Source organism: Nicrophorus vespilloides, unplaced genomic scaffold (genome assembly GCF_001412225.1).
Source record: "Nicrophorus vespilloides isolate i.1.1-1 unplaced genomic scaffold, Nicve_v1.0, whole genome shotgun sequence".
In the NCBI taxonomy this organism is placed as follows: domain Eukaryota; kingdom Metazoa; phylum Arthropoda; class Insecta; order Coleoptera; family Silphidae; genus Nicrophorus; species Nicrophorus vespilloides.
This window is the reverse complement of record NW_017099643.1, coordinates 11,899-38,694: the sequence shown is the minus strand read 5'-3', so window position 1 is coordinate 38,694 and position 26,796 is coordinate 11,899. Positions and strand designations below refer to the sequence as shown.

At 34.0% G+C, this 26,796-nt stretch overlaps 3 protein-coding genes across 3 annotated transcripts; all 3 read right to left on the bottom strand.

The window, feature by feature from the left end:
* Positions 1-11,939: 11,939 nt before the first annotated feature.
* Positions 11,940-14,025, bottom strand: LOC108564931 (protein TsetseEP-like). Its single transcript, XM_017924131.1, has 2 exons — positions 13,153-14,025; positions 11,940-11,945 (listed from the first exon to the last, which is right to left on the bottom strand). The coding sequence occupies exons 1-2, from the start codon at positions 14,023-14,025 to the stop codon at positions 11,940-11,942; spliced, it is 879 nt and encodes a 292-aa protein (XP_017779620.1).
* Positions 14,026-14,198: 173 nt separating this feature from the next.
* LOC108564939 (ATP-binding cassette sub-family B member 8, mitochondrial) lies at positions 14,199-17,084 on the bottom strand. Its single transcript, XM_017924139.1, has 12 exons — positions 16,948-17,084; positions 16,580-16,889; positions 16,365-16,523; positions 16,112-16,257; positions 15,843-16,059; positions 15,603-15,787; positions 15,369-15,546; positions 15,199-15,318; positions 14,833-15,111; positions 14,599-14,777; positions 14,399-14,546; positions 14,199-14,341 (listed from the first exon to the last, which is right to left on the bottom strand). Exons 1-12 carry the CDS (start codon positions 16,992-16,994, stop codon positions 14,255-14,257), a joined length of 2,055 nt encoding a protein of 684 aa, XP_017779628.1. The 5' UTR covers positions 16,995-17,084; the 3' UTR covers positions 14,199-14,254.
* A 1,616-nt stretch (positions 17,085-18,700) lies between these two features.
* Positions 18,701-26,470, bottom strand: LOC108564976 (retinoblastoma-like protein 2). Its single transcript, XM_017924196.1, has 14 exons — positions 25,690-26,470; positions 25,436-25,569; positions 25,180-25,383; positions 24,933-25,123; positions 24,590-24,880; positions 21,489-21,678; positions 21,023-21,431; positions 20,783-20,957; positions 20,581-20,703; positions 20,396-20,523; positions 19,882-20,061; positions 19,584-19,817; positions 19,364-19,525; positions 18,701-19,303 (listed from the first exon to the last, which is right to left on the bottom strand). Exons 1-14 carry the CDS (start codon positions 25,834-25,836, stop codon positions 19,157-19,159), a joined length of 2,715 nt encoding a protein of 904 aa, XP_017779685.1. The 5' UTR covers positions 25,837-26,470; the 3' UTR covers positions 18,701-19,156.
* Between the last annotated feature and the right edge of the window lie 326 nt (positions 26,471-26,796).

Sequence of the window (26,796 nt, the reverse complement as noted above, 5' to 3'; positions counted from 1 at the left end):
CTTCCGCAACAAGCGCTCAACAGGTTGTTTCCAGATTTATGAGCCGATTTATAAAGTGAAATGTATTAATTTCACCTCGGCTCCATGTACCGAGCATCCCCCATTTCCGACTACATTCCTCATAAAAATAAACCCAATTACAACTGGCAAACTTTACATGCACACATTCGCACCACACATTTAACCTTTTCCTTTTTTTATTATTTTCTTCGTCGCATTCAAATGCTCACCACGTAAATCATCCGCAATTACGCATTCATATCTGCGAATCTCCATTGAAAACGTGAAATTCATCTGCTTGTCTCATCTTCTGTCTGCATTTTCGCACAGACTCTCCGATTTCACAATAAATTAACGTTCTTCCACTTCTCATCTTGAACTTGAACTCCACTAAAACTTAATATATAACCAAACTGGTGATAGAAAATTGTAGACAATAAAATACACTTGAGTATTGCTATATCTTAGTTTAAATATACAATTTCAATTCAATTTTCTAATTATTAACTAATATGGAAACTAGATATAATAATAGTTATTGAATCGATGAAGATCGATTGAAATTGTGAAATTAATGTGTATTTTGTATTTACTAAATAGTGTTTTTTGTTTCGTATAATATTGATATTTTTATAAACATTAAAATAATAACAAGTAATAACGATTATAACTCTTTTTTGAATAGATGCAGAATTTGGATTTAAGCGAAAAACTCATTAATGACAAAGAGCATGTAATAACTACTATTGAACTCATTCAATTTGATATTTTTCAAGCATTTAAAAAGGATTTATTCTACATTAAACTTAAAATAATTGAAAACATATTTTTTGTCTGCAATTTTGACTGCGATTCAACATATTTGTTTGTAGTTCTACACAAATTGCTAAGTATATTTTACAAATTCTTGGGTAAGTAAAATAACAGCTGTTACCACGAAATAAGTGTTGATAACAACAGTTATATTATATCTAATCATTCATTAATATCTATAGAAACATAAATAAACAAAAGTTTTTGAATAGCTTGAAAATATTGGACAAATGTATGTATATGTGCAATTTGAGATATGAAAAATTCAATTGAAACATACACACTACATGTTCACAGTAAGTAAATACACATTGCAAGTAGTATAATTCAACATAAAGTATACAATTCGTTGCAAACATAAACCCAATTATGAAGCCAAAGCTAAACTATACATTCATCTACCCACACACACACGTTTTTCACGTCGCCGAAGTCTTATTGTAATATTAAAATTCGTTTCACGTAATCATCCGCAATTACGCATTCATTTATTCCGATCTCCCATAGAAATCGCCAAATTTTGCCGGTCGTCTGACGTTTTGTCTTCAATTTTGCAGACACTCATTTATTCGCAATAAATAATAAAAAAAATATGTAATGGAAATATATCACGTAGTCATTTTGATTACTTGATTTTATTGATACTTATAAATCTATGTAATTAATTCTAAATTACTATATAATATTTGAAAAAACTGCGGTCAACATGTATATGTAGATACAAAAATATATCAAATAGTGGCTGTTGACCACAGTCTTCTTAACATAAAAAATGCTTTACAGATTTTATTGATATTTATAAATATATATTATAGTTAACTTTAAATTATAGTTTGATCATAAAGTTTCTAGAACAAACAAAAAGGTGGAATTTGAGAAAGACCCGTATATAAAATGACAATGAAATATTTTCAGATACATGCATATGATATAATTTAGATAGAGCAGCTGAAGAAACCATTATTGAGGACAAGGAAATCATTTTGAAGATCATCTATTAAAGTTGATAAGAAACATTTAATTTCATATCAATATTTGAACGTGGGAGCAATACTTGTAGATAATGTACTTATTTTTTTTAGTTGATTCATCACCGTCTTTCAAACATTAAGGTATCTCCTAGATCAACGGTTAATTATTATTGATGTTACTATAAATCACATATAAAAACTACAAAAATATTGTAAGTATCTCGCTCATCACCATGATTTGAAATAACAAATAAGAAGAGGCGCCAATATTATTCAAAATGTATTAATTCTAGGGATTTTCTAATCACTCCACATATTGTATGATTGATGATGACACATGTTTGCAAAGGCTCAACGATGCGATTCACATGTAGGTAATAACTTAATCTGCATGATAAACGTTATTGAGAATACATGAAATGTCAAAGTAAAAGTTATTTAAAGGCAACACATACAAGTTTACGGCAATAAAAATGAACGTAACGTAAAATTGAATGGGGTTGGGAGAAGAAAAGGAACGGAAAGTGTTAAAGTGCGAGCAATAAAATAGTAGATGCGAGTGCATGGGTCCGGGATTACACTTTTAAAAGTTACTTGATGCCTTGAGTGGAGAAAACGAAGTTAAATCTGCGTTTAATCGCATTAAACGGTAAATTACGGCTGTTAAATGACATTGCCAGCTAATTATTCAGAAGTAATCCGCTTTACCCGATTGTTTCATAACATCCACACTTGGATGTTCACAAGTAATAATCTTACGTCTTTAATTGTTATGAGGGAGATGGGTGGGTAAATGGAGGCGGCAATTGGTTGGGGGTGGTCTTCGGGGGTAGGATATGCAACCCACCAGAGGCCGGAACTTTGTTGGCACGCGTCTGAATCAATATCCGATCGCGAACGTCTATAAATTATGAACATCGGAATTGCATTCCGACCATGCCCGATGCAATTAAATGACACTGTTATGCATTGCTAACGTGCGGTGATTAATTATTGAACATGTTTTACATTTCTCCCCCATTAACGCAGTCATTTCGTACATAAATAGTAATTACCGTGTCAACGCAATATGTTGATTTGATTGCAGCTCTATCTTATTCGAAATCTTTATTAAAAATTTGATCACAATTAATTTTTGTAAATTATATTTTATTAATTATAATAAATAGCAATCATAAATTTGAATAAGAATTAATTATTGTAAATTTTACTATAAATTATTATAAAACCATATACAAACAATATTGAACCATTTCAGCAAATCGAATAGAAATTTAACATATTTAGAACTTATGTCAGATTTTCTATTCGATTTAGAACTTTAGTTAAAACTAACATATAATATATTTGCTGTCAAACAAACATATCTTCTATATATCTAGACAAAAGAAGCGAGTTATTCATTACAGATTAACTTATGGATTTATCTCAATTTAGTTAGATTGTAATTTAGCTTTAAATTTAAATGTGCCATAGTTTTGTCGCAATCTGGCAATCGATCGAACTTTGTGTGTGGATGTATGTGTGTGTGTCGCGTTGGCAATTTTTTTCGTCGTCGCCGCCGCCGCCGCCTTCGTGACGGTCAAACACACGCGCGTCGCGACGCTCCTTTCCTCCCTTTCGTTCCCTGGACTGGTAGACCCAATGCTACCCTCGCACGACACCCTCCCCTCCCTGCACCCCTCCGAGGGGAGACCGCCAGCCGTCGCCCTCCAACCCACCGCCCCTCAACATCGCCGAAAATAATTTCCATGATAATAAGTCACGTGCCGCAATAAATGCGCAATAATAAGAAGAAAAAAAGAAGAAACGGCAGAAGTGGAGCGACGCCACTGTGGGATCGCGGGCGTCGCGACGCTCGGTGTCCGCAGACGCGTAATTTAATATATTCGCTCATTTAGGAGGCGGCTGGTAATTTTCATAAATCGGCGTGGACCGCCGGAAAAGTGAAACTTAAACCTGTTGCGTTATGAATTATTCATGTGCCAGAGGACATTTTACAAACACTCATACACATTGCATAACATTTACATAGTATCGCGTCAATACCACAATCGAAAGGGTGAACGCAATGTAGTGGATCCCATAGAAAATTCATTTCGACCGCACTCAATGAATCTATTTACAAATCGGTTATCCAATGCGACACTCGATATACGTACCATTCAATGGAGAGTTACAATCGCAATTAAAATCATCTATTCAAATCGGCTCTAAAACTAACTTAATTAGTAAATACTATTAATCAACTAATTATAACCAATTTCCCCACATTTTACATATACAAATTAACCACAACATTATATTTTAACTCAATAAACCACTTCTACCACTTTTTAGTGAAGCATCTTCAATAATAATAATAATAATATAAAACGTTTGCACGAAGTAACTCAAAAATCTTAATATACATAGATTTTAAATAAAGAGAATAGATACAAAAGAGACAAAAATCGCAACAAATTAGTAAATTCACAAAGTATAATTATTTAGAACATTATTTAAATTAATTAAATTCGTTCAATTATCTTAAAACAGTGTAAAACAAAATATCAAAAGAAATCATTATTGTTTTATTTATTAGAAATGTATGATAATGACTTGGAAAATAAATTTATAATTAGTATAATAAAAATAGGTTCATGAGAATTGTAGTTACAACAGTATTATGAACATTAATTATTTTTACTATAATACCTGATTGCATTCATAAATACACAGAACTGTTTATACGCTAGTATTCTTCTAGGTAACTAAATGTATTCATTAGATTATTTATTTCCAATTTTTTCTAGCTCTAATTTGAGCCAATAGACTAAGAAGTTTTTCTGTCAACATTAATAATATAATTATTAGAGTTTAATAAATAAATTGTTAAATTCTAATAGTGATATTTCAAAATTATAAAAGAAAATAAATGTTTCAAATAAATTGTATATAAAAAGTTGCTCACCTAATATATGTATTTGTAAATTTCGTTCTTCGGAGGAAGTGCTTCATCTTGAGCTGGTACACCTTTGTCATCACTTGTTCTAATGCACTTATAGATGAAAATCACAATTTTAAGTAACCTTCCATACCCCTGTCAGCCCACGACCTCTAACCGCGAAAATTACATATTTTTAGCGCGTTAAAAATACTGAAGCGCATCTAAACAAAAGATTTCCTCCTCAGCAGAGTACAGAAACAGCTACTTTATGGCGGACCAAGTCTGAGAAGATGAATATTACCATGAAATAGATTGTAAACAAGTTTAAAAAGTATCGAATTTACACATAAATTGCATTAATTATTCAGAGACAATAATAGATAAGGTATACAAATAATACTGTAAATAAAACAATATGTATTATATATGTATATATTATATAAACATAGACTGCTGATAGAAATACATGATCTGACTCACTTTGAGTAACAATTAAAAAAAAATAATAAAGTTATTTTGAAGATAATTATTAATAAAAATATTAATTGGAAAGATCTCAATACAAAATACAAAATTGAATAGAAATTATTAATACAACATAGAAATATTAGTTTATTGGCTAGGTTGAGTTTAATACTGTTTCAATTAAAATTTAAAACAGCTATTATTAATTTTATGGAGATCACCGGATCCATACATATAATTAAAATTAATCCCAAGAGGAAGCTTTAAAAGACCATCAAAGGGAAATACTTTGTAATTAAATTTTTAATCATTTTAAATGCTCTTTTAAATTATTTTGCAGTTCCGCGTTAATTTCTAAATATACATATATAAATCTAGACCTAAATCTTTTGATTAATCGAATTCTGCATAACAATAACTAATTAATTGATTATCAATTTCACAGATGTTGTTTACATAAGAGTTAATTATTAGACATAGATTTACATATTCTAATTTATTTATTTACCATTTTGATTAGTCCCATTTGAGGGTTATTGAGTATTGTCTTTCTGATCATATATTTTAATTATTAAATATATATTTTTTAAATTTATTATATTTTAAGGTAAATGTGTGAAATAATCAAATATGCGTTATCTAAATAGAAACTACCTAATCTAGTGATGATTATAAAATCGAATCAGAAGGATAGCTTTATTATTAAGCAACTAAGAATTCACGCTCTGACAGTTCAAATTAATATGCAATAGGTTTTAAATAACAAACTGTTTAATTGTTAATAATCAATTCAGAAAACTGGTTACAAATATATTAAATTGTCATCATGATAAGTAATTGGATTTAATGCTCGACATTCAAGTGATAAGATCGGAGTCATTAAATGGAGTGACTCATAAAACTCTATATATTTATTCTACAATGTTTACAACTCATTTCCGAGCTGAAGGGTAAAATAAAGGTCCATTTAGAATAAGTCCTCATTTTTTCCATCCCTTTCTTTATTCAATTTGAGCGTAATTTGAGGTTTCTGTATAGTGCTGACTTGTTTGTGCATATCATATGTGCGGTTATTTCGACTGAGGATGTGTGTGTATATGCATATATGTATATGTGTGTGTGTGTTGTTGAATTTGCGTGGGTTGAGGGTTGGTTTGTGATATTTTCGCGGGGCCGTCGTAATTTCCGGAGGGGCGCCGGTGGCGCTGTTGGAAGTTTTCGGGATGTGTTGTAATATAGCGGCGGAGCGCTCCGGTGTTCGTGCTATCTCTTTGGCGTCGCGACGCACTAGAGATAATATTAGTCGGGAGGATTTATCGTTGGGGCCGTCGCGTGGTGGAGGCAGCGGCGGTGAACGGGGGGTGGCCGGCGCGCCGCGGGGGGAGGCGAAACGACGTTGGGAGACGTGGATTCCGTGCGAAACGTGGGAGGTCTGGTGCGGGGAACGGCGGCCGCCTTCATCCCCCTTTACCACCGCTGCCGCCACCTCCATGAACAACCACCCTCCGATCCCCCGTCTCGCGAAAAATTGGTCCGCGCGCTCGCGGATTATCGATTTCCATATCCGAACGGCCACCCCGAAAAAATAAAATGAAGTAGAGGATAAAGGAATAGACGATAAGGGTGGAGGAGGGGAGAAGTAATAATAAAGAATACACGTCGAATGCGGATCGCTGAATTAAACAAAAATATTATCGCAATAATCGATCAACAATTTGTAAATCCCGGATTTACATACAAAGTGATGACAATAAAATTGTATCTTTATCCGCGTATAAAATAACTTACAAAATCGTACAATAAGTTGAAAAACGCATTCTATTACTCATTTATATTACGTACAACCATTAACAAAAACTAAAATTATTTTATTAACACCGATTATCTTAATGTTCATATAAATCACATAATCATAATTTATTTCATGTAATTAGTCTGTTCAGTCTGTTATAATTGAGTTTGATTATTTAACAAGTCCATTGTCCACCTAAAGGTACACCAGAGAGATACGAATTGATGAATAATTCGGATCTATTAGAAATATAAGGTATAATAAATATTATTGTTTTCTTAAAACCGGTTGAGATGATCCTATCAAACATGATGCTAAAGTCAATGTTTAAGAAAGGTTGTGTTAAAGGTGCGTACAATCAGAAATTAATGTTGAAGATTTCAAGCTAGTAAAACCCACTAGGGTGATTTGAAAGCAGTAGGATGTTATACGGATGAATTACTTAAAACCCAAAGGGGTCCTTCTCATGCGTGTAGAGCATATAATTGGTCTTATTCCGTTCAGCTGTCTTGGTGGTTAAACATGTTTAAGCATAAAATAACTTAACCATTAGCTGCTATATATAAAGTAAAGCCATTAATATTGAAATATGTAACTTATTGGATGAAAGTGATTCGCATAGAATTATAATAGTAATTATAGCTTCATTTGTTATGATGATCCTTAGATACTATGAGATTGTGTCTAATATAAGATTAAGCGTTATTAACTTTGTAAACTGTAATATATAAAACAAAATCAAAGAATGTTACTGATTCTTTGTAATATAATTCAATTGAAATAGTATACAATTGTTCGTATTAATCCAACTATGTGGTATAGCAAATACATATACAAGTATTAACAAATATTTATCTGTAATAAATAATCAATTAATTTTTATATAATTAAATTTTAAATAATCAATTCATAGTTATGAACAGTCTTTAAATAATGAAACGAAGAGGAAAACAAAGGAATTTATAGTTGGATATTAATCGAAATCGTGAAACCTAGTAACAATACCTAGCAGTTCACGAACAATATTAGATATAATTTACGACATCGTTGAAACTTCATACTGCAATCTTATCTTTTTACAATTCATACAAGCCTATCCACGATTCCAAATTAAATTAAATTTGATTCATCATTTGAACAACCATCCATAGCAAAAGTGATATAAGCATTAGAAATTTACATCGCAATTGCCTATCAACCAATAAGATTTCTTTAAATTATTACTAATATTCATTTTTATTTATTCTATTCTGGTCTATTACTATCAAATTAAGCATTTCAGAAGAATTATAACTATAGTAGTGTTTGAAACAAGATAGTCTCGAATATAACGTGTAAAATGTACGTGACTATAAATATATCATAAACATACATAATAATCCTATTAAAAGATCAAATGATATAATCAATTTGTAATTTTTATTATGACAAGCAATGGAAATAATTTCATGATAAAAAAAAGTAGACCAAATATTCTATGTTTTTGATCTGATCTCATCTGTGATATTAACTGAGACAATCGAAAACTTGTCAACAGAATAAGCCTGCAGTTATTTGTTTTGTATTGTATCAAGTCGACTTCGTTTTATTAAAAGCGTTGATTCTCTCTAATTAAATGTCGAGAGGTGTTGCAGTCACCTTCCGGCATACGCTTAAAGGATTCCATCCCATTTTTTAAATGACCGATCGATTGAATTCAGGAGGACAAAAGGAGGCCCTAATCCGTTTTTAATTAAGACAGCCCTTAATTGAAACGGGGTATCAGTTAAATGTATTCCGCTCCTCCGGTTATATTTATTATTCGTGGGGTGTAGTGAGCCGTTTTAATTTTAGTCGGAGGCCAAGTTTCCGCATCGGCTCGGGTATATGTGTGTGTGTGTTTGTGTCTCCCTTAGGAACTCAGCGTGCCGCGCTCTTCGCGCCCCCTTGGCCATGGTTCGGCGTCACGCACTGATTTTCGGTTCGTGGAACCATCGACGGTATCAGTTGGTAGGCGCAGCCTTCGGAGGGGTTCGAGGGGGAACAACGAGAAGAAGAAGGAACAAACAAGCAAACAAAAAAAAATGTTCTGAAAAAGAAGGAACGTTATCGCAACCTTGGACCGCGGCGGCTCCGCGGTTCTTCTCATGCCTTCAGGCACAAACGAAGAACCAGCCTTCGTCGGTACCAATTTTTTTATGCGTGCGCTTAACTCGCTTTCCCCACGGGATAATGCGACCCCTTTTTTTCTCCTCTTTTAACCCCCGAAGGAAACTATATATATATATATTTGAGGCACTCCGTTTCGTTGGTTTTTTTTTGTCCCGTTGTCCTCATTCGGAAGAAATTCTCCCGCGGCTCGGGTGGAATTTATGGGGAGGCTGTGCAATGGTTTTTCGACACAATGCACCCCTCCAGGGTCCCGGCGATCTTCCTTTCTAGGTTTTAGGCTGTTGTTTTCTTTTTTGTGTGAGCTTGCCTTCTTCTAAATATATATGAATATAAGTATACAAGGACGGTCGGACGGTTGGCGGTTTTCGTCAGAGCGACTTTGCGAAAAGGATAACCATCTTAATTATCTTCTGCATTCGGGCATGCAACTGCGGCCTCCATCCGTCCGTCTGTCTCTGTCTACAAAGTGCAGACACGATTTTCGGAGGGAACTTCGGTGAAGACCGCGAAGATATCGGCCGGGTAATTGATGGTACAGTTATGAAATTCGATGGGACGCCATATGGATGGATGGATGGTTTTTTTCAATTCCCGGTAAAGGAAGTAAATAAATGTGTTATTATACACGGTTTCCACGCGGACTTAATACCTTATATTTCCAATGGATTCAGTTAATTCTGCTCCCAAAATTTCCGGAAATTCGTTATTGCATATTATATATATGACCTGTTGTAAATGCTTCGCGCTAATATTGTTGTCGATTTTTTTTTATTTTGTAAACTTTTAAACTGTCTATATTCGACACGGTCATATTTCTTGCCTATAATAAATCTAACAATGTCACCTTTCTACTAATATTTTGAACTAGCCTGGTTTTTTTTATTATTCTTCATTTTCAATAAATTGTTTTACTAATTAAATTATTTACAGCCTATTATGATACACCATGAGTTGTGCATCTGACATTTTTAATTAAATCAATTATAGATAATATTATAAGTAAAAGCTAAGAAACATAATTATAATTAACAAAAGCAGAGGTACTTTGTGAAATAGTCTTCTCTGAAAACAAGAATTATGGGGGACATCTGGATGTCATCAGAAACGACAGTATAATTGTGGGCAATCGGGGAAAAAGGTTCCAAAACCTTTTCTACAATTGACGTCAAAAATTATAGTTTATAGTGTCTCAAAGTAGAAGATATTTAACATATGTACATGAATACACTCCAAAGTCTATATGTTAATTGTGTGACAAAGCGTACGTATTAATTACAATTAAGTTCAATATACTAATTAATTTAAACGTATATATGAGTATATACTAGAAATGTTATATATTCATAATTAGAGAGAAATCTTCTTCATATTTGCTTCTGTTCTAGGAAGTTAGAAAGGGAGAGGAAATTTATTTAAAAAATATAAACAAGTTTACTAAAATTGCTATTGTCCATCAAGGAAATAATATTTATATACAGAATCGATAGAAAAGAAACAATAACAAAACTGGAATTGTATTTCTATGTTCAAGAAACTTTTACCAATCGATTTGTTTGTTATCAATTATATAAATTAACAAGTTGTAATCTAATACTAAGTATTATTAGAATATACGTTAATTTATTAAGATTTTATTTCTGTAATTACAATAACAAGAGTTAACAATGAACGTATATATAGTACCCAAAAATATAAATTTAATATACTAAAATTTGCAAATGTGTTGGTTGGGCAGTTGTAAATAGTTGTAAATGATGTTAGGGTCGTGCAAAGAATTCCGGGTAAAAAAAAATTGAACGGTATCAGCCAATATGGGGCGAAGCGCGGTTACATAATTGAAATCCAAATTTCCTAAAATCCAGTGCGCGTTTGATCGCAATGAAGTTAGGGTGGCCAGCCCAGCCGCGTCCATTGCTTAATTACAATTTTTATTAATGCCACAGAGGCACGCGAATGGTATTCCAGGCATGCTGTACGCATAATAATATCGCGAGATATATATATATTTCTATGTAGAGTGCTATATATAGATGTGTATGTGTATATATGTGTACTGGGGGTAGTCGCCGATGTTGAAGCGAGCGCATCTTTCCAATAACGTCCGAGCGTAGAGGAGGGGTGGCGGATGGGCGACCCAAGCCGGAAGAGGACGTCGGAGGGGCGAGGGCGGCGACGCTGGCGCTTCAATTATCCCTAATACACGCGCGCGAAATTCAGCCCCGCGTGCAAAGCCGCCCTCCGAGCGCAATGGCAAACACACATACGCAGCCCCGTGTATTTCGGACAGGCGTTTGTCCCTCTTCCGCCCGCACCCTAGCCCCAACCCATCCACGGTCGCTCCAATGTTTTTATTAAATGATCGAGGGGGTTGCTTATCGAATGCTTAATTCAACGTGAAATTTCATTCCGGCATAAATGCACACGAACAATAAGGACTCGCTCATTACGTGGAACCCTTTCATATCCAAGGTCCGAGCCATCCACCTACGTTTTTCTATTACACCTAATTCATAAACCCTCTTATAACACTGTTTCGATATAACACGGTGAAACATTGTCAAAACCCTCCTAAAACATTATATTTGTATAACAGGGGGGGTTCCATTAACTAAATAATTTGTTTTTAATCTGATTGAAGCTCTACTCTTAGAACGAATTCCCCTTTGGATGTAGGAAATTTAAACGGCAAAGTACTAAATTCGATATTCTATAGAATACCTAAACATTCTGTAGAATATTTGTTGTTCTAAATAGCAATTAAGTAAAACGAGAATGTATTCGCCTTCAAAAATGTTCAAAAATAACCATATCTTAGTAGTCATACCTAATAAATTTACATTCAATGATACTTATAACGACTATAAAAAGTAATAACTTTATATCTTCTAACACAATAATTTAAAATGTGTGTATTCACAAACGCAAAAACTCTCCGAGATTAGCGCAAATTATATTATGTTGCAAAGCAAAAAATACTGATCTACAAATGAAATCCGTAAATAAAGAGCGGATGAATTAATGGAATCAAATGTACTGAAAACTCGTTAACCTGCAGCCGCAGAATCCTCGCGGCCTTAAACAGAATGCAGAAGAACGACCGCGTGGGGCGGCAACGATGCTTCGAATTTACAACGCACTCAAACTTTCAGCGTAGTCGTAATAACTCGACGGCAACTTTTCAAGTTTCCGTGATATTGAAAAGTTTTGCGCGACCTTGGAACTTGTGCGAAACCCTTGAACTTGAAAAGTGCACGACGGGTTAATCATTCGTGAAGAAATCGCAAACACTTTGTGTAGCAGACAAATCGATCTTTAAACGTCGTTTTGGAAGTTTCGAAACTGCCGACAGCGAAACGTTGTTTCTTATCGGAATACGAATTCGCTAATTGTTGATATCTAATTAAACTAAAGCGTTTCTTTTTAATAGAAAAATAATTATTTCATACATGTATAATTGGTACTAGTTTAGAGTAATTAAACATTAGAGCTAACACTTACCAGATCTGTTGGGGGATACATTGGCTCATATGTTATATGATCAGCAACGAAACTGGACAACTCCTCCCAAGTGCTCAACTTCGGAGAGGATAATGTCGTAGGCCGCAAAGCAGTACAAACCATTTTCTATAAATCGTTACATGAAAGATATTATTACAAAATCAAAATTAAATTATTCAAGTGCGGAAATATCTGCATTCTGTAATATGTGGGTTCCCAAACTATGTTCCGCGGAACACCAGTGTTCTGTGAACACTTTTTTTTACATTTTGTTGATTATACTACAAAATAAATAAGCTAATGCGTGAAAATTTCACAATCTAGGAAGTATTCCTTCCGTTGCAGGAAAAGTTTTTAAAACCTAGCATATGTATGCATCAATTATGCAATACATTTTAGTTACATATTGATTTTTTTATATATATGAATGTTACTTTGATAAAATTTTAAATATTTTATAAAATATTAATTTGTTTTTATAGAAACGTTTTTCATTTCAAGGTACTTCAATTTTTAAGAAAAAAGAAACATACCCGTTGTCCCACTACATTATCTGCAGCCAATAGAAGTGGTTTCCTGTTAGTGAATGTGCTATGGTACTGCTGACGAAAGTTTTCTGCGTACAGCAGCAACAGTTTTTCCTTGTTAGTATTGATCAAGTACCCATCAGGAAGTATAACGTTGGTCATGAAAGTAGGCAAACTGACATTCTCTTTTTTCGGCCAGCACAGCCTGATCTGGCCCAACTGCACCGAAATATTCTTCAGCATAGCTTCGGTGATCTCTAAAGGCGGAAGCAAATCTCTCGGGGCATCCAACCGTTCAAATACGCTCACAAAAGGAATCTCTTCCTCTTCTACACTCTCCTCTTCAATCTCTTCCTCCATAAACTCTTCTTCAGTTTCTACTAAAGCTTCCGTTAGTTCTTCTTCAACTTCCTCCTCCTCCTCTTCGCCTTCGTTCATATCGAACTCAGGCTCTACTTCTTCCTCATCTATATCGGGGGTGGTTGTCGATGATTCGGAGCTCGATTTCGATTCTGGTTTAACAGCATCCGGATCCGCTTCCCCGTCAGGTTTAGCTTCACCTTCCGCTTTATCACCTTCTTCTGCTGGAGATTCAGCAGCTGCTTCACCTTCTGGAACCTGTTCTCCTTCAGCTGGTACATCAGATTCAGGAGCCGCTTCTCCAGGAATAACCTCTGGTGTTTCAGGAACATCACCGGACTCTGGATTTGCTGAAGCTTCTGGAACATTTTCTTCTATCTTAGGTTCAGATACAACTGTCGTTTCCGCATCTGGGGTGGTTTCAGGTTGATCAGTTGCAATAGGTTCTGCTACTTCTTCCTTAGGTTCTTCCGGTTTAGGTTCGTCCGGTTCTTTCACAACCTCTTCGCCTTCCGACATTGCGAATTCATTTAAAATTAATGCACGACACGAGATAAATTGATGTAGAATTTCATGTCAAACATCGTTGCTCTTGTTTGGTAACCATAGAAACAGTTAAATCGATCTTGATTCTAACTTCACATTAAGTTTTGTATGTAAAGAAGTTGTAATCGGTAATAAAAACTAAGAGATAAAATTAACAAAATATTTATTCAACAACAAATAAATTAACAATATTTGGCTTAACTTATCCGGCCGGTGAGCGGTTTTGTTGATCAAAAGTTAAGGAATAATAGTATCCCTTTAGTTTCTTCAATGATTCATGCGTACCCATCTGAAAATACCGATATTTATATATATATATTAAATTTTAGTTGGAAATAAATATTACCTCTACAACTCTTCCTTTATTTAAAACTACAATGACGTCCGCATTTTGAATGGTAGAGAGTCTATGTGCAATTACAATAACTGTGCGTCCCATCCTGGCATTATCCAACGCCGATTGAACTATCTTTTCAGATTCAGTATCAAGAGCACTACAATAGAAAGCGTTAATGAATGAACTTAATATAATACAAATATAGTAACCTCGTTGCTTCATCCAGAATTAATACACTGGGTTTTTTGAGCAAAGCCCTGGCAATAGCAATCCTTTGCTTTTGTCCACCTGAAAGAGCTGCAGCTCTTTCACCAACTAAAGTGTCGTAACCTTTAGGAAAACCACTGATGAAGTCATGAGCATTGGCCATTTTTGCCGCCGCAATCACCTAGGATTAACACAAGTGAATAAAATAATCGAGATAAGTGTAAGTGGAAATTTACTTCTTGGTCGGAAGCGTCTGGTTTTCCGTATCTTATATTCTCCAAGACCGTTGTTCCAAACAAAATTGGCTCTTGACTGATTAACCCCAAAGCCCTTTGCCTTAACCAACTAGGATCTAAAGTCCGTATATCCTTTCCATCGAGCGTAATGGAACCATCTTTAACGTCATAAAACCGTTCCAATAAAGCTACGACAGTAGATTTTCCGTTACCCGAAGAACCAACTATGGCTACAGTTTTACCAGCTGGTACTTCCAGATTAAATTTATCCAATACCACCTTAAAATGATATATTAAAGTAAATTAAACCAGTTTTTATAAAGAAACAATAAGAAAATATAACATCAAAATCAATAAATAACTCACATGCTCTGGCCTACTGGGATATGCAAAGTCAACATCCTTGAATACAATGTCACCTCGCAAGGAATGATAAGGAATTATTTCACCGCCAGTTAAATTCATTTTTGCACTTAAATTGATGTACTAAAATAAAAATTAAATATTGATTTATACACGTTTAGTAGACAATTTACTTCAAAAACTCTGGAACCAGAAGCAGCTCCACGAATGACTGAACCAAAGAGTAAAGAAATTTGTGCCAACGATCTTTGAATCGTCTGGGTGGCCATTAAATATGCCATCATTTCACCAGGAGACAATTGATTGGTGGATAATAAATATCCACCCATATACAATGTAGCCAAAACCATTCTAGTTAAAGTTTTATAGATTAGTTCAAGGATTAATTAGAGTTTTAAATAATATACCCATTTAAAAACAAACTTGTACCAGCTTGGAACAACCCAACGCCAAATCCTAGCTTCTGATTCAAAACCATTGCTATTTCAGCTTCAGAATCAAACAATTCCTTCTCGGTTTCTTCCATTGCAAAAGCCCTCACTGTTCTTATATTACCCACAGCTTCATCTGCAACTGCAGTAGTTTTTTCAATCTACAACAACTCGATTAAGTAAATGTGTCTCAATATATTATGAAAAACAAATAACTTGGGCTTGAGCCTTTCTAGAGGTATTCCTAAGCAATGAGCCAAATCCTGTACCAACAGCAATTATAGTTGGAACACACAGCATTGTTACAAAAGTCATGTGTGGAGAAATCAGAACTAGAGAAATTGCACATCCCACAATCTGAGTAGCAGCTCTCAGGCCACCTGAGACAGTTTGCTTGAAACTGCTTTTAAATTCTTGAATATCAGATGTTAATCTGCAAAGAAAATCAATAAGTTTTGAGTTAATTATATAATTACATATACTACCTATTGATGATTTCCCCAGTCCTATGATGATCGAAAAATTCAATATCTTGTCTGATAATTGCTGAAAACAAATCAGTTTTCATCTTATAAGCAATCTTTTCTCCAATGTTTGACAACATGTGAATATAAAAGAACGTGAAGAAAGACTAAAAAGAAATGTGGGAAAAGCTTAAATTTATTGTTTAGAGTTAGTGCATAGAAAATTTACCTACACCAGACACAAACATAACTCCAATAAATAAATATAATTTACCTGAGCTAAATACATGCCAACCAGTTTAAATGCAGGCAATTTCATCTCCCTCATAAACACTTCACTGTCTTTAACATCTGTAAACTTGGCAATTACATTTATTACTCCACCCATGACCTGAGGTATTTGAATATTCAAAATAGCCACAACTAAAGCACCCTATCAAAAACAACAAAATATTATTTAAAATCAAGTTTGATATTGCATAATAGTACAGTAATGGCAGCTAGAAAATAGAGCAGATGTGGTTTGAGATATTCCCAAAACATTTTCCAATTGAATGATGCCTCTTTTTCATCCTTCTTATAACCTGCCATCCGGGTACTTTTTGCTTCACATAAGACATTATTATTGTTTAGGTAAACCTTTGTCAATATAGCACCACTGAGGCCAAGTGATATCTTGGTTATTAATGAGAAATTATATACAGGTTTGGATTTTAAAATTGGTGGCACTTTTGTTACTAAATTTTTAGCACCATTGTTACAAAATCTTAAAGTTGAAGAGGTCTTTTGCAGCGAAACCCTAGAGGTTTTAAAATAATTTATTAAAATTATGCAATATTGAGGTTATATCATCTTACTTTAAAACATTTTGTATCCGAGGCGATGCGTACAGCAATTTCCACATATTGCTTTATTTAATTAAAAGATATGATATTAATATTAACAAAGAAAGTTTTAATTAAGTTCCACTGAAATTAGAAAGAAAACATGACAATTTAAATACAATAAGCAAATGAACTAACTGAACTGCTCAATTGGAACTAACTTAGAATGATTTTGAACTAAAATCTAATTGTTTGAACTACTCAATTACAGTGGAACCTTGCTTAACGAGCACCTCGGATAACGAGCATTTCGCTTAACGAGCAAAATGAATTGTAAGAAAAATGACTCGCTTAACGAGTGACGATGAGAAGAGAAGTCCCGGATCACGCGCCTTCTACATCATTTTTAGAACTTGTGTACACATATGTGTATTTTTGAATATATTAACCATCTTCGATTTTCTTTGTCATCTTTGTTTAAAGCGGACAATACTTTGCAAATATAATTTGTGTTTGCTGTAAATGCAAAAAGCAAATGTATTGTGTCCAAATATTATTATGATATATGAGCAAATATTAAAACTATAAAGAGACCTCTACCAAGTCCCCATATTGATACAAGTAATATAAACTCACTTCACCGAGTGTGATTGGAAAATAATTCCTAGTGTTAGTGATCATTCCAGTTGCATCTTAGTGTTGTTTGTGATCACAAAATTTCCAAACTTGTGTTCAGACAAAGCCAAAGAATAAAAAGAACCATAGATATGAAAAATCGAGTTATACTTTTTTTTTCTCCGGCATGGAACGCATTATCGTAATTTACATTAGTTTATATGGGAATACGTATTTCACTATACGAGTAAAAATCTGAAAATTTTGGAACGAATTAAAAAAAATTGTATGAACGGGGTAAAACTTCCAAAATTTCTTATAACAAACTGTATCAATTCCATTATTTTTTTCAACAAATTATATTTCTAGAACTTTTTTCGCTCCTGTCATTTTGGACTTAAACCATGTAGAACAGTATTTCTTAACGCAAAACTTAATGGAACCGAAAAATATATTTTAAGGCAGTATTATTCAGAAAATGTCTTGTAGAAATTTAGCTCTGCATTTTTCACGGATCGGTTCGACTACAGATGTGAACAGGTAGTTACGATACGCTGATGTGGAATACTTACTGAGAAAATAACATAATTTGCTCTAATGAAAGTTAATAAAATTACAACAAAGCAATAAAAAGATTCAAAAGCATGGCGTCTGTTAATCTGAGTAAAGTACCCAAGTTTGGTGAAAATGAAATTTTTAGGGTAATTAAAATATTTTAAATTTATTTGACTCCGAAGACAAAAATGTTACGTCGACATAAATATATTTTGGGGGTAATAAGCAAAAAAGTTTCCAGACTTTTTCGGTTTCGGGCGTTCTTAATATATCAGATTCCGCTGTTGGAGCACAAAATATTGGTATATATCAGGACGAGCATTATGTAAATATTTTTGTTCAATTTTCGCGGCGCCTCTTTAGCATAGTTTGGGTCTATAGTTTGAATCATGAATTGATTACTATTTACCTATAGGAAAGCATACAATCTGATTAGTGTTTTAGAAACACCGTCGTTCAAGGATGTGTCAAAAATCAAATAGAAAATGTATAGATCATAATTATTTAATATATAAAAAAGTATCATTTAAAAGCTATGATAAAAGTTTAATCTTTTGTTTATACACAAAATAAATTAAAAATATATAATTATATTTATTTGATTGTTTTTTAAAACAATGAAAATTTTATCCTATGTCTAGAACTAACGTGAGATCAACTAATTTCAAAAGAGAAAAAAAAAAGAACAAGTTGTAGAAGTGTATTAATAAACCCTACCGCCATCCACAAAAAAAAACCGATCAACAAAAATCGTTGCAACCAAACAATAGCGGACTTGGCGAACAAAAAAAGTAACAATCTCAAGAGTCTTACAAAATTAGTTTTTGGACTTCTGAGATAATTGTAATAGAAGCTTGATTTATGTCAATTAATAATAAATAAAACCGTACGTTTCCTCTTCTCTTCATCGATACCTTTTCTTTTTTTTATGCGTACGAAACCCCGACCACAGGACGTGTAAATTCTTTCTTTCATTTTGTTAAATATATAAATTTGCTATATGTATACTTTTCTTCTTCATAATATTACAATAATATCACTGTATATACAGAAATAAAAACTCTTTGTAATCTTAGTTAGTTTGCACACTCCTTTCAGCTATCAATGCTTGCATCTTCCTGTTCGCATACCTCTTATTAGATATGTCGCCGTCGCCATCTTCCAACAACCTCTTCCTCGTTGGACCACAGCTTATTGCCTTGTTAATATCTTTTAAATCCTAAAACACAATCAACAATTATTAATATTATAAAAATAAAAGTAATAATAATGTGATTACCTTGGATGAACTACGGCTGAACGAGTAACTATAACTGCTACCGTTCGTGCCGTTATTCGGGCTTTCGAATGGTTTGACGAAAACATTTTTTATAATTTGGTGTCGCGGAGACGCTATAAGGGACGTGACCAACGGCAATGGACTTAATTGAGGATCCTCCAACTTAAATTCAAACAATTAATTAATTAGAAGAATCTACGAAAAGTAAATGACGACTTACCTGCTTTTCCATATCCTTTTCCTTGTTTTTATTCCTTTCATTTGAGAACTTCAGCACGTAATTCTTCATCTTAGGCGTGTAAATCCAATTGTAAAAGTCGATTAAACTACCCTTCTTCTCAGAATCGTTTTCCGTCTTAATAAATACGTTTCTATAGATAGCGCTGCTAGCCTGTGGCTGCACCTTGTAACATTTCATAATCTCAGCGAAGTTATTATGATTATTTCCAGTCAACTGAAACAATAAATATAACAACAATTAGCAAATGTTATCAGAAAAGTTAACAAAATCAACTTACTTTGCAAATAACATAAACGGCGCACATCAGCAATTGATCTAAATGTCTTCCCTTCAACAGTTCCGTTTGCTCCCTAATCGAGTGCTCGAATACAGTCCAAATTTTTTTCCTCAAATCATCGTCAGTGATGCCCATTTTGTTGCAAAGAAAATCCATTCGTACTCCAGCCAAATTATAAAACTAAAACAAATATACGTTATCTTCATTTCAATTTAAAACTTATTTATTTAGCTATTTAAACTCTTAAAAGCCTCACAAATTAAACAAAAGGTAACACGTAGCAATTAAATAAAGAAAAAATAAAACTGAAAAGCTTTTATAAATTGTGAAACGTGTCAAGAAATTATTTATTCTTGTGCTATGTAACTATATAATAAAAGTGGAAAGAACGGTATCAATTACGAATCAATTGAACTTTCGAATGTTATTGTATAACTACTTTAATAATATAGAACAATGATGAACAATCAAGGTTTTCGTTGATAAATAGGAATTAGGTTAAAGGTAAATTTACCTTTCTGAATATAATTCCTAAGCTGCCGCACTTTTTAGGTGGCGGTGGTTCGGTGTTCTGTACCGGTGGCAAGATCGTGGTCTGGTCGATGGGTATCAACGTTTTGATGCCATCATTATAGGTGACCACTGAAATTTGAATGTGTTCATATGGATTGCTCGGCCAACTACATGTTTGAAACTCACTCAAGTGTGTTGGTATGTGTCGGCTGGTTTGCAAGAGCGATTGGCCAGGTTTGATGGCCTTCTTGATGGACACCGGCGATTGAAACGAATCAATGGCTGATGGACCCGGCGAATTCGTAGGACCTAAACCAAGCAAATTTAAATCAATATCATTTATAAAAACAAAAAAAAACACTACATTAAAATAAAGATTAAATAATACCTGTTGAAAATAGAGCCCTCCTAGGTGTTGTGTTGTTAGATGAGTTGTTGTAGACAACGTTACCGGGTAAAGCGATCTCCTCGAATTTAGGTATTTTTTTGTCCCACGTTTTTAGTGCAGTCCACAGCGAGCTGTCAGGTTGCCAGATGAGCGATTCTAATATCGTTTCTTCTACCTTAACATCCACAAAAGTAACTTAGTTTTATGCATAAACAACTTTAAGTGCGTAACAAAACTCACGTAGCTAAGATGCTTCACAGTGTCCCTATAAAATTGATCCTGTGATCTTACAATCAACTCGATGACAACAAGGAATTTCATTGCAGGCACGTCCAATGCTTTTAAAATCCACGGAAACTCCTTCTCCGATTTATACGAGTGTATCACGATCTCCAAGCAACACGGAAACAGACTTTCAAAGAAGATTGTCTTCTTCAATAACACACCAAGATCTTGATTCTCATTGATCTTCATTTCGTTGACGAGAATATTCTCCAACATCTTGTAGAACAACACTGTGGCTAGGTGTAACTTGCGCTGATCCTGTACATTATCCTGGTCGTTGTTTTGCTTAGAAAACTTCTCCAGGAATGTCGCGCCCATACGCGTTATCACCTCAGTGATGATAGTAACATTGCATTGACTATTCCTAAATAAGTATTGATTAATAAACATTTTATTTTTTTTAGAATTGATGGAGTCTTACTGGAATATAGTCAATAGATTCTCGGAAGGTTCCGCTTTGCTGCCGGCCAACATTGTTTGGAGGTGCGCAATACTCTGAGTCACCAAGCTTAGAACAGACATATCATTTTGTTCTTTGGGACCCAAATATTTTTTACCAGTCAACGGAGTTTGTGGACACTTCTTCATAATGCTTTGTCTATGGTATTCACCTGGAAACGAACAAAAATAACTTTATTAGAACACCATCGACTATTACGATATAAAAAATGATAAATCGTTCGTTTGAATTTAATCAGCATTACATATTTCAGAATTAATGTTTACTATATTTGCGCTCACAACGTAGATAAACTTTTATTTTTTTTGTTTTACCACTTATCTTACTGCAATAAATTTATAGTACAGTAGACATGAGAAACAATTCAGAAGCGCATTCAATTGCAGCGATATGATACATAGTTACATCATTAACTTCATTCAAAACTAACTTACTATTCATCAATATTTATTTTATTCATAATAATATTGTTTGCAACATTAAATTACAAAAATTAAAAAAAATCAATACAATAATAAAAATAAATTATAATGATATTCATATTTTTGTAAATGTGATTATAACTACTAATTTATATAAGTAATTACCTCTAAAATACAGTAAGTATTTACATTAAAGTTAAGATAATATACTTCAAATTTCATCTTATTGTAATGATTGTACATTGGTGTCCTTTTACAACTAGATAGGCATTTTAAAAATGACGTAATTTAAAAAATGAAAAGGAATAATGCTGTTCATATCTGACTGCCAATGTCTGCTGTGATACCAGTTGATTGACGTTTTAGTTGATAATTTGTGTGGAGATAATGAGCCTTCCTCGTTGATAACTATCTCCGAACATAATAATTATAAAAATGTAAATATGCAAGACAACAGTACAGAAGAGATAAGTTAACTGACCTAAAAAGTATATATTTAGAGAATGATGAAATTCTTTATTTTAGAGTTCAAATACATAGGATGCAGCTATAGAAATTGATCTTAATTTGTCAATTTTTTTAAATTTTAATCAAATTATTCTTAGTATTTTAGGAATTGTAGACAATTGTTTCAATTTCCTCAATTTTAATAAAGTCTTGTATTTTTAGTAATTATTTATGAATAAATTTAAAATGAAAGTAATTAGCAATTATAATCCTCATATGTAATATTGTAAATCCTGAATTGTATGTTATCTATATACTATTTGAGGAAATTACAATTCAAACGAATTATAACTTTCACTTCAACAAGTAATCCTAACCTATCATCGTATTTCGCGCCAAAATTACTGTCATGAATTCTTGGCGGTAAATTACAGCAATGCATATATGATACGCATACAAATCATTAAAAGGATATGTAATAAGTGTTAATATTTCTTTGTTAAATCCACCGATGAATTTAGAAACGTTGACCGATTATAAATAACCTTTTTGAAGATGTATCGTAAAACAAATGCATACCGTTTGTTTAGTAAATAGCTTAGTGTTATCGTCCAAATGGTACTGTTAGTACTGGCATCTTCGACATTAATTAAAAAAGAAAACGACATTAGCATGTCTATAAAATGCATACTTCTCTAGATAAGAAATGTACGCCGATAACTTGATGACCTTGCGTCAATAACAACGCTTCGAAAATTGTCTATTTGCAATATTCAATTCGTCTGTTTCACGACACACGCAGAATAGAAAGGGTTACGTAACGTCTACATCGCTCTACATCAATGGATTCGTTATTTAGAACAATGCACAATAATGATTATTGGATACAAATTAATAATTGAAAATTGAAGCCGTTATTGATTGCAATAAAATTGATTTTGATATATTCTAATCATTTTAAAAAAATGTAATTTTAGATTTCAATTTAATATTTTATCGTAGTCGTGAAACGCCATATTATATCATCAGCTCAGGTTTACTGCACTATCGTCGATGACCTCTGATAGTTTCGAAATCGCTGCATATCAACCCTACGTGTTTATAATTAACTTTTAATCAATATAATCATGCGTTCTTATGTAATACCAATGCAGGTTAAAAATGTAATCAAATTATTATTTATGACTATTACATAATGCACTTGAAGTGGCTAGTAATATAACTATTTTAATCTAAAATATTAATATAGATAACACGGTTTACGCATTCTACTCAATAGTGCAATAATGTTAATAAACACAACCTTCTGATTATTCGTATTGAATGAAAAGGTTATTGAACTTTTTATATACATATGATTAATGTTGATTTATTTATTGATAGGTGCAAGTGAGAATTCCTATCCTAATAATAAGATTTATTATTTTTTTTTCAAATCTCGCAGTTTGAATGGCATGTGTAAAAGATCGAAAGGGAAACTGCATTTTATAACGAACTTTGGTGATTTCCGTTGGAAGATTGTGGGAGGAAATCTTGAAAAACATGGGAATCCTTTCAGAAGCGCCGAAGGTTCTTGGAAAACGTGTGCGCCTGAAGGGCTATTTACTAGGGAGAACTATTAACCTAGTGGCAGCTGCCAATACCTGCCAGATGTTCTGGCAACCCCCAACAGGTTCTACTATTTATTTACCGCCCGTACATGCATCAGCTGTTTTTAAAGGGATTCTTACCGACCAGGTAGTCCTTTTAAAAATATCGTACTCCTTCCGCAATTTTCACAATTCGCTGTAATGTTACTAGTTTTCCAAGTACAAAACTAATTTTATGAAATTAAAAAAATACTCGATTTGAATCACATATTTATGTTACATATTTTGAGGTAAAATATTGTTCTATATAATTTGTTAGTGTTAAATCTTTAGACTGGAGATAATTAATCGTAATATGCAATTTATTTAACGATAAGTTGTCAGCTCGAGATCGCTATTATCAAATATTTCCAGTAAATCATATGCGATAATAGAGATTTATTTATACTTTCTAATTAAAAATATCATTTGCGAAGCAGTAATTGCAGCAAATTAAATTATAAACATCGCGCGCGTTATTTTTTTCATCGTCGAAAAGATAACCAGTTCATTTGATTATTAGCATTGAATGCGTTTCAGATATTAAAAGAAAACGTTAACTTACCCAGGAATATTTTCTCGTCGAAATCTCCTTCGTTGAGGATTCGCTGTTCGTACAGTTTTGTGATGCAATTCAAGTTGGATTCGAAGTTCTCGGGATCAAAGAGACCCGTGAATGCGTCACCGTCACCTTGCAACGTGCCGTCATGGAACATCTCCTTGATGTACTTGTTGAAATTATATTTCTTGTCGTATTCGGCGTCCGCCAAAGTCAGCTGCTTCCAAAGTTTCTCAATAACGCAAGGCGCCTTCTGCGGCACTCTGTACCCCGGAAAATTCCAATCAGACGGCAATCCTACCAAAAAAAAAATACATTACGTTTTTATGATGGACGCGTTTCAAATTACCTTCGAATGCCGGATTCAGCAGATCTCTTCTATCCGAGAGGAAAGCGTTTTTGAAAGCCAGATCACAACATGCTAAAATGAAATGCAAAGATTTCACCAGATCGTTGTTGCACTGTTTGTGTTTTCCTTTAACAGTGATGAAGAGGAGCCAAGTGAATTCGAAGATCTTCAATGGCGTGCAAAGCGGCGCCCTGTAAACAAACATTCGTGATAACTGTGGCTCTTGTGGCGGCTTTTGTTTGTATACTTTTGCTTCCTGTTCCTGTGCTTTGTTGGCTCCATGTCAGGCGTCTTGAATATCTTGGTAAACATTGGGTAGAATTCCTTATAGATATTGCATGTTACACTGAAGTTCCTTTCTAACATTTTAATGTTAGTCCTGAACACATCATCCTCTGGCATATCAGCCATATCAGCCCACTTCATGATTTTATTAAAGAATTGCTGTAGACTATTTAAACAGAAATTAGTTTAATTTATATTGGAAATTAGATATAAATTACCTTAGGTTGCATGATCTGAGCAAGCTTGTTAGACTAACTGGATTTCCTTGGACTATGCTTTTAGAGACAGTCTGAGTGGAGCATAATCTGCAAGCTACATAGATGCTGCAACCGAGCCAGTGCATATCATCACCCTGCAAAAAAATTATGATGACTGATTAGCTAATGTTAGCTGTAATTATATTGGCTATTGTGGGTGGATGTGGGGATAGTGTGTGTCTTTGATGCAAATAAATACAATGTTGGTAACTTACTTCTAGTGTGAATTGGCTACTGATATTTCGGTAATCTTCCCATGCTTGCGAAGCCGTCTTTTCGTCGAGGTTCAAATCCTTGCATAGCTTTTGTTGCTTCCTGAAGAGAGAATCCTCGGGGTCCTCGGGGATGCCCATCTTCGCCATGGTTTTGCGTCGCTCTCTCGCTGCCTATGGGCACAACTGGAGCGCGACTGTGGTGACTACCACCTCGCAGACAGACAACGCCTTTAAAACGCGGGAAAATCTGGTGAAATCCTGTGTATGTGTGTACTTCTTCCTCTTCTTTAGCGCGCCTTTATTTTCCCGCCCTCGTTTTCCCACCATAAACGGTGGATGGTGTTTGGTTCCTTTTTGTCCCAGGCGGCTGGGCTGGCTTTAGTGGCGGGACCGATCTCGGAAGCCGACGAATCGGTGTGCGCGAAACCAAACTCGCAGCTTTATCTTCGATGACGACGACTACTACACCTCACTCACTTGCTCCAACAAATCACTCTCTATATCTCTTTCTGTTACACGGTGTTCCCTATGATCTGCTTGCAGCCAGCAACCCAGCCGGAGTGTTAAGCAGTATAAACATAACCTTGATGATGATGGTTCGAGTTCTTCGTGGTGGCAGGGCGCGCGCACAACTCCGATTGATGCTTCGCACACCTCTTCAACTTATGTAACTGAAGGGAACGCACCTGGAGGGCGAATCGTGCCCGACATTGTCCGCAAAGAATGTATTAATAACTTCCCGCCAAGCAATTAGTGACAGGTTTGCGGAGAGTGGGGTGGTGCAACAGCGCCCCCCTGCTCACCGCAAACCAAACTATTGACGGCGCGCCAAATTCAAATACAAAAATAAAACTCGCATAACTATTTATAACTTCCTCATTTATTAATTTAAACAGTAATATTACTTATTACGACTATCGGCTATCATTTAATACTTAATTAAATCAAATCGAATTAAAAGTACAAATTTAAACATTGCGTGTTTAAGTTATTATTAGGAGCGCTTGTACAGAGTCTCACATTGAACAACTTTATTCAACTAAATGTATCATTCCATATCTTTGAAACTTGTTAAATGGTTTTAAATATACCAAACGATGAATTATA

Bases quoted from the DNA above. Each gene is read 5' to 3' on its own strand.
- LOC108564931 (XM_017924131.1), bottom strand. From the start codon at position 14,025: ATGTCGGAAGGCGAAGAGGTTGTGAAAGAACCGGACGAACCTAAACCG.
- LOC108564939 (XM_017924139.1), bottom strand. From the start codon at position 16,994: ATGTGGAAATTGCTGTACGCATCGCCTCGGATACAAAATGTTTTAAA. The intron at 15,112-15,198 runs GTGAGTTATTTA...TATCATTTTAAG, and splicing joins ATCCCAGTAGGCCAGAGCAT to GTGGTATTGGATAAATTTAA. The intron at 14,778-14,832 runs GTAAATTTCCAC...TGTTAATCCTAG, and splicing joins CAGACGCTTCCGACCAAGAA to GTGATTGCGGCGGCAAAAAT.
- LOC108564976 (XM_017924196.1), bottom strand. From the start codon at position 25,836: ATGGCGAAGATGGGCATCCCCGAGGACCCCGAGGATTCTCTCTTCAGG. The intron at 25,124-25,179 runs GTATACAAACAA...GTTTGTTTACAG, and splicing joins CACAGGAACAGGAAGCAAAA to GGCGCCGCTTTGCACGCCAT. The intron at 19,526-19,583 runs GTAAGTCGTCAT...TTTGAATTTAAG, and splicing joins AAAAGGATATGGAAAAGCAG to TTGGAGGATCCTCAATTAAG.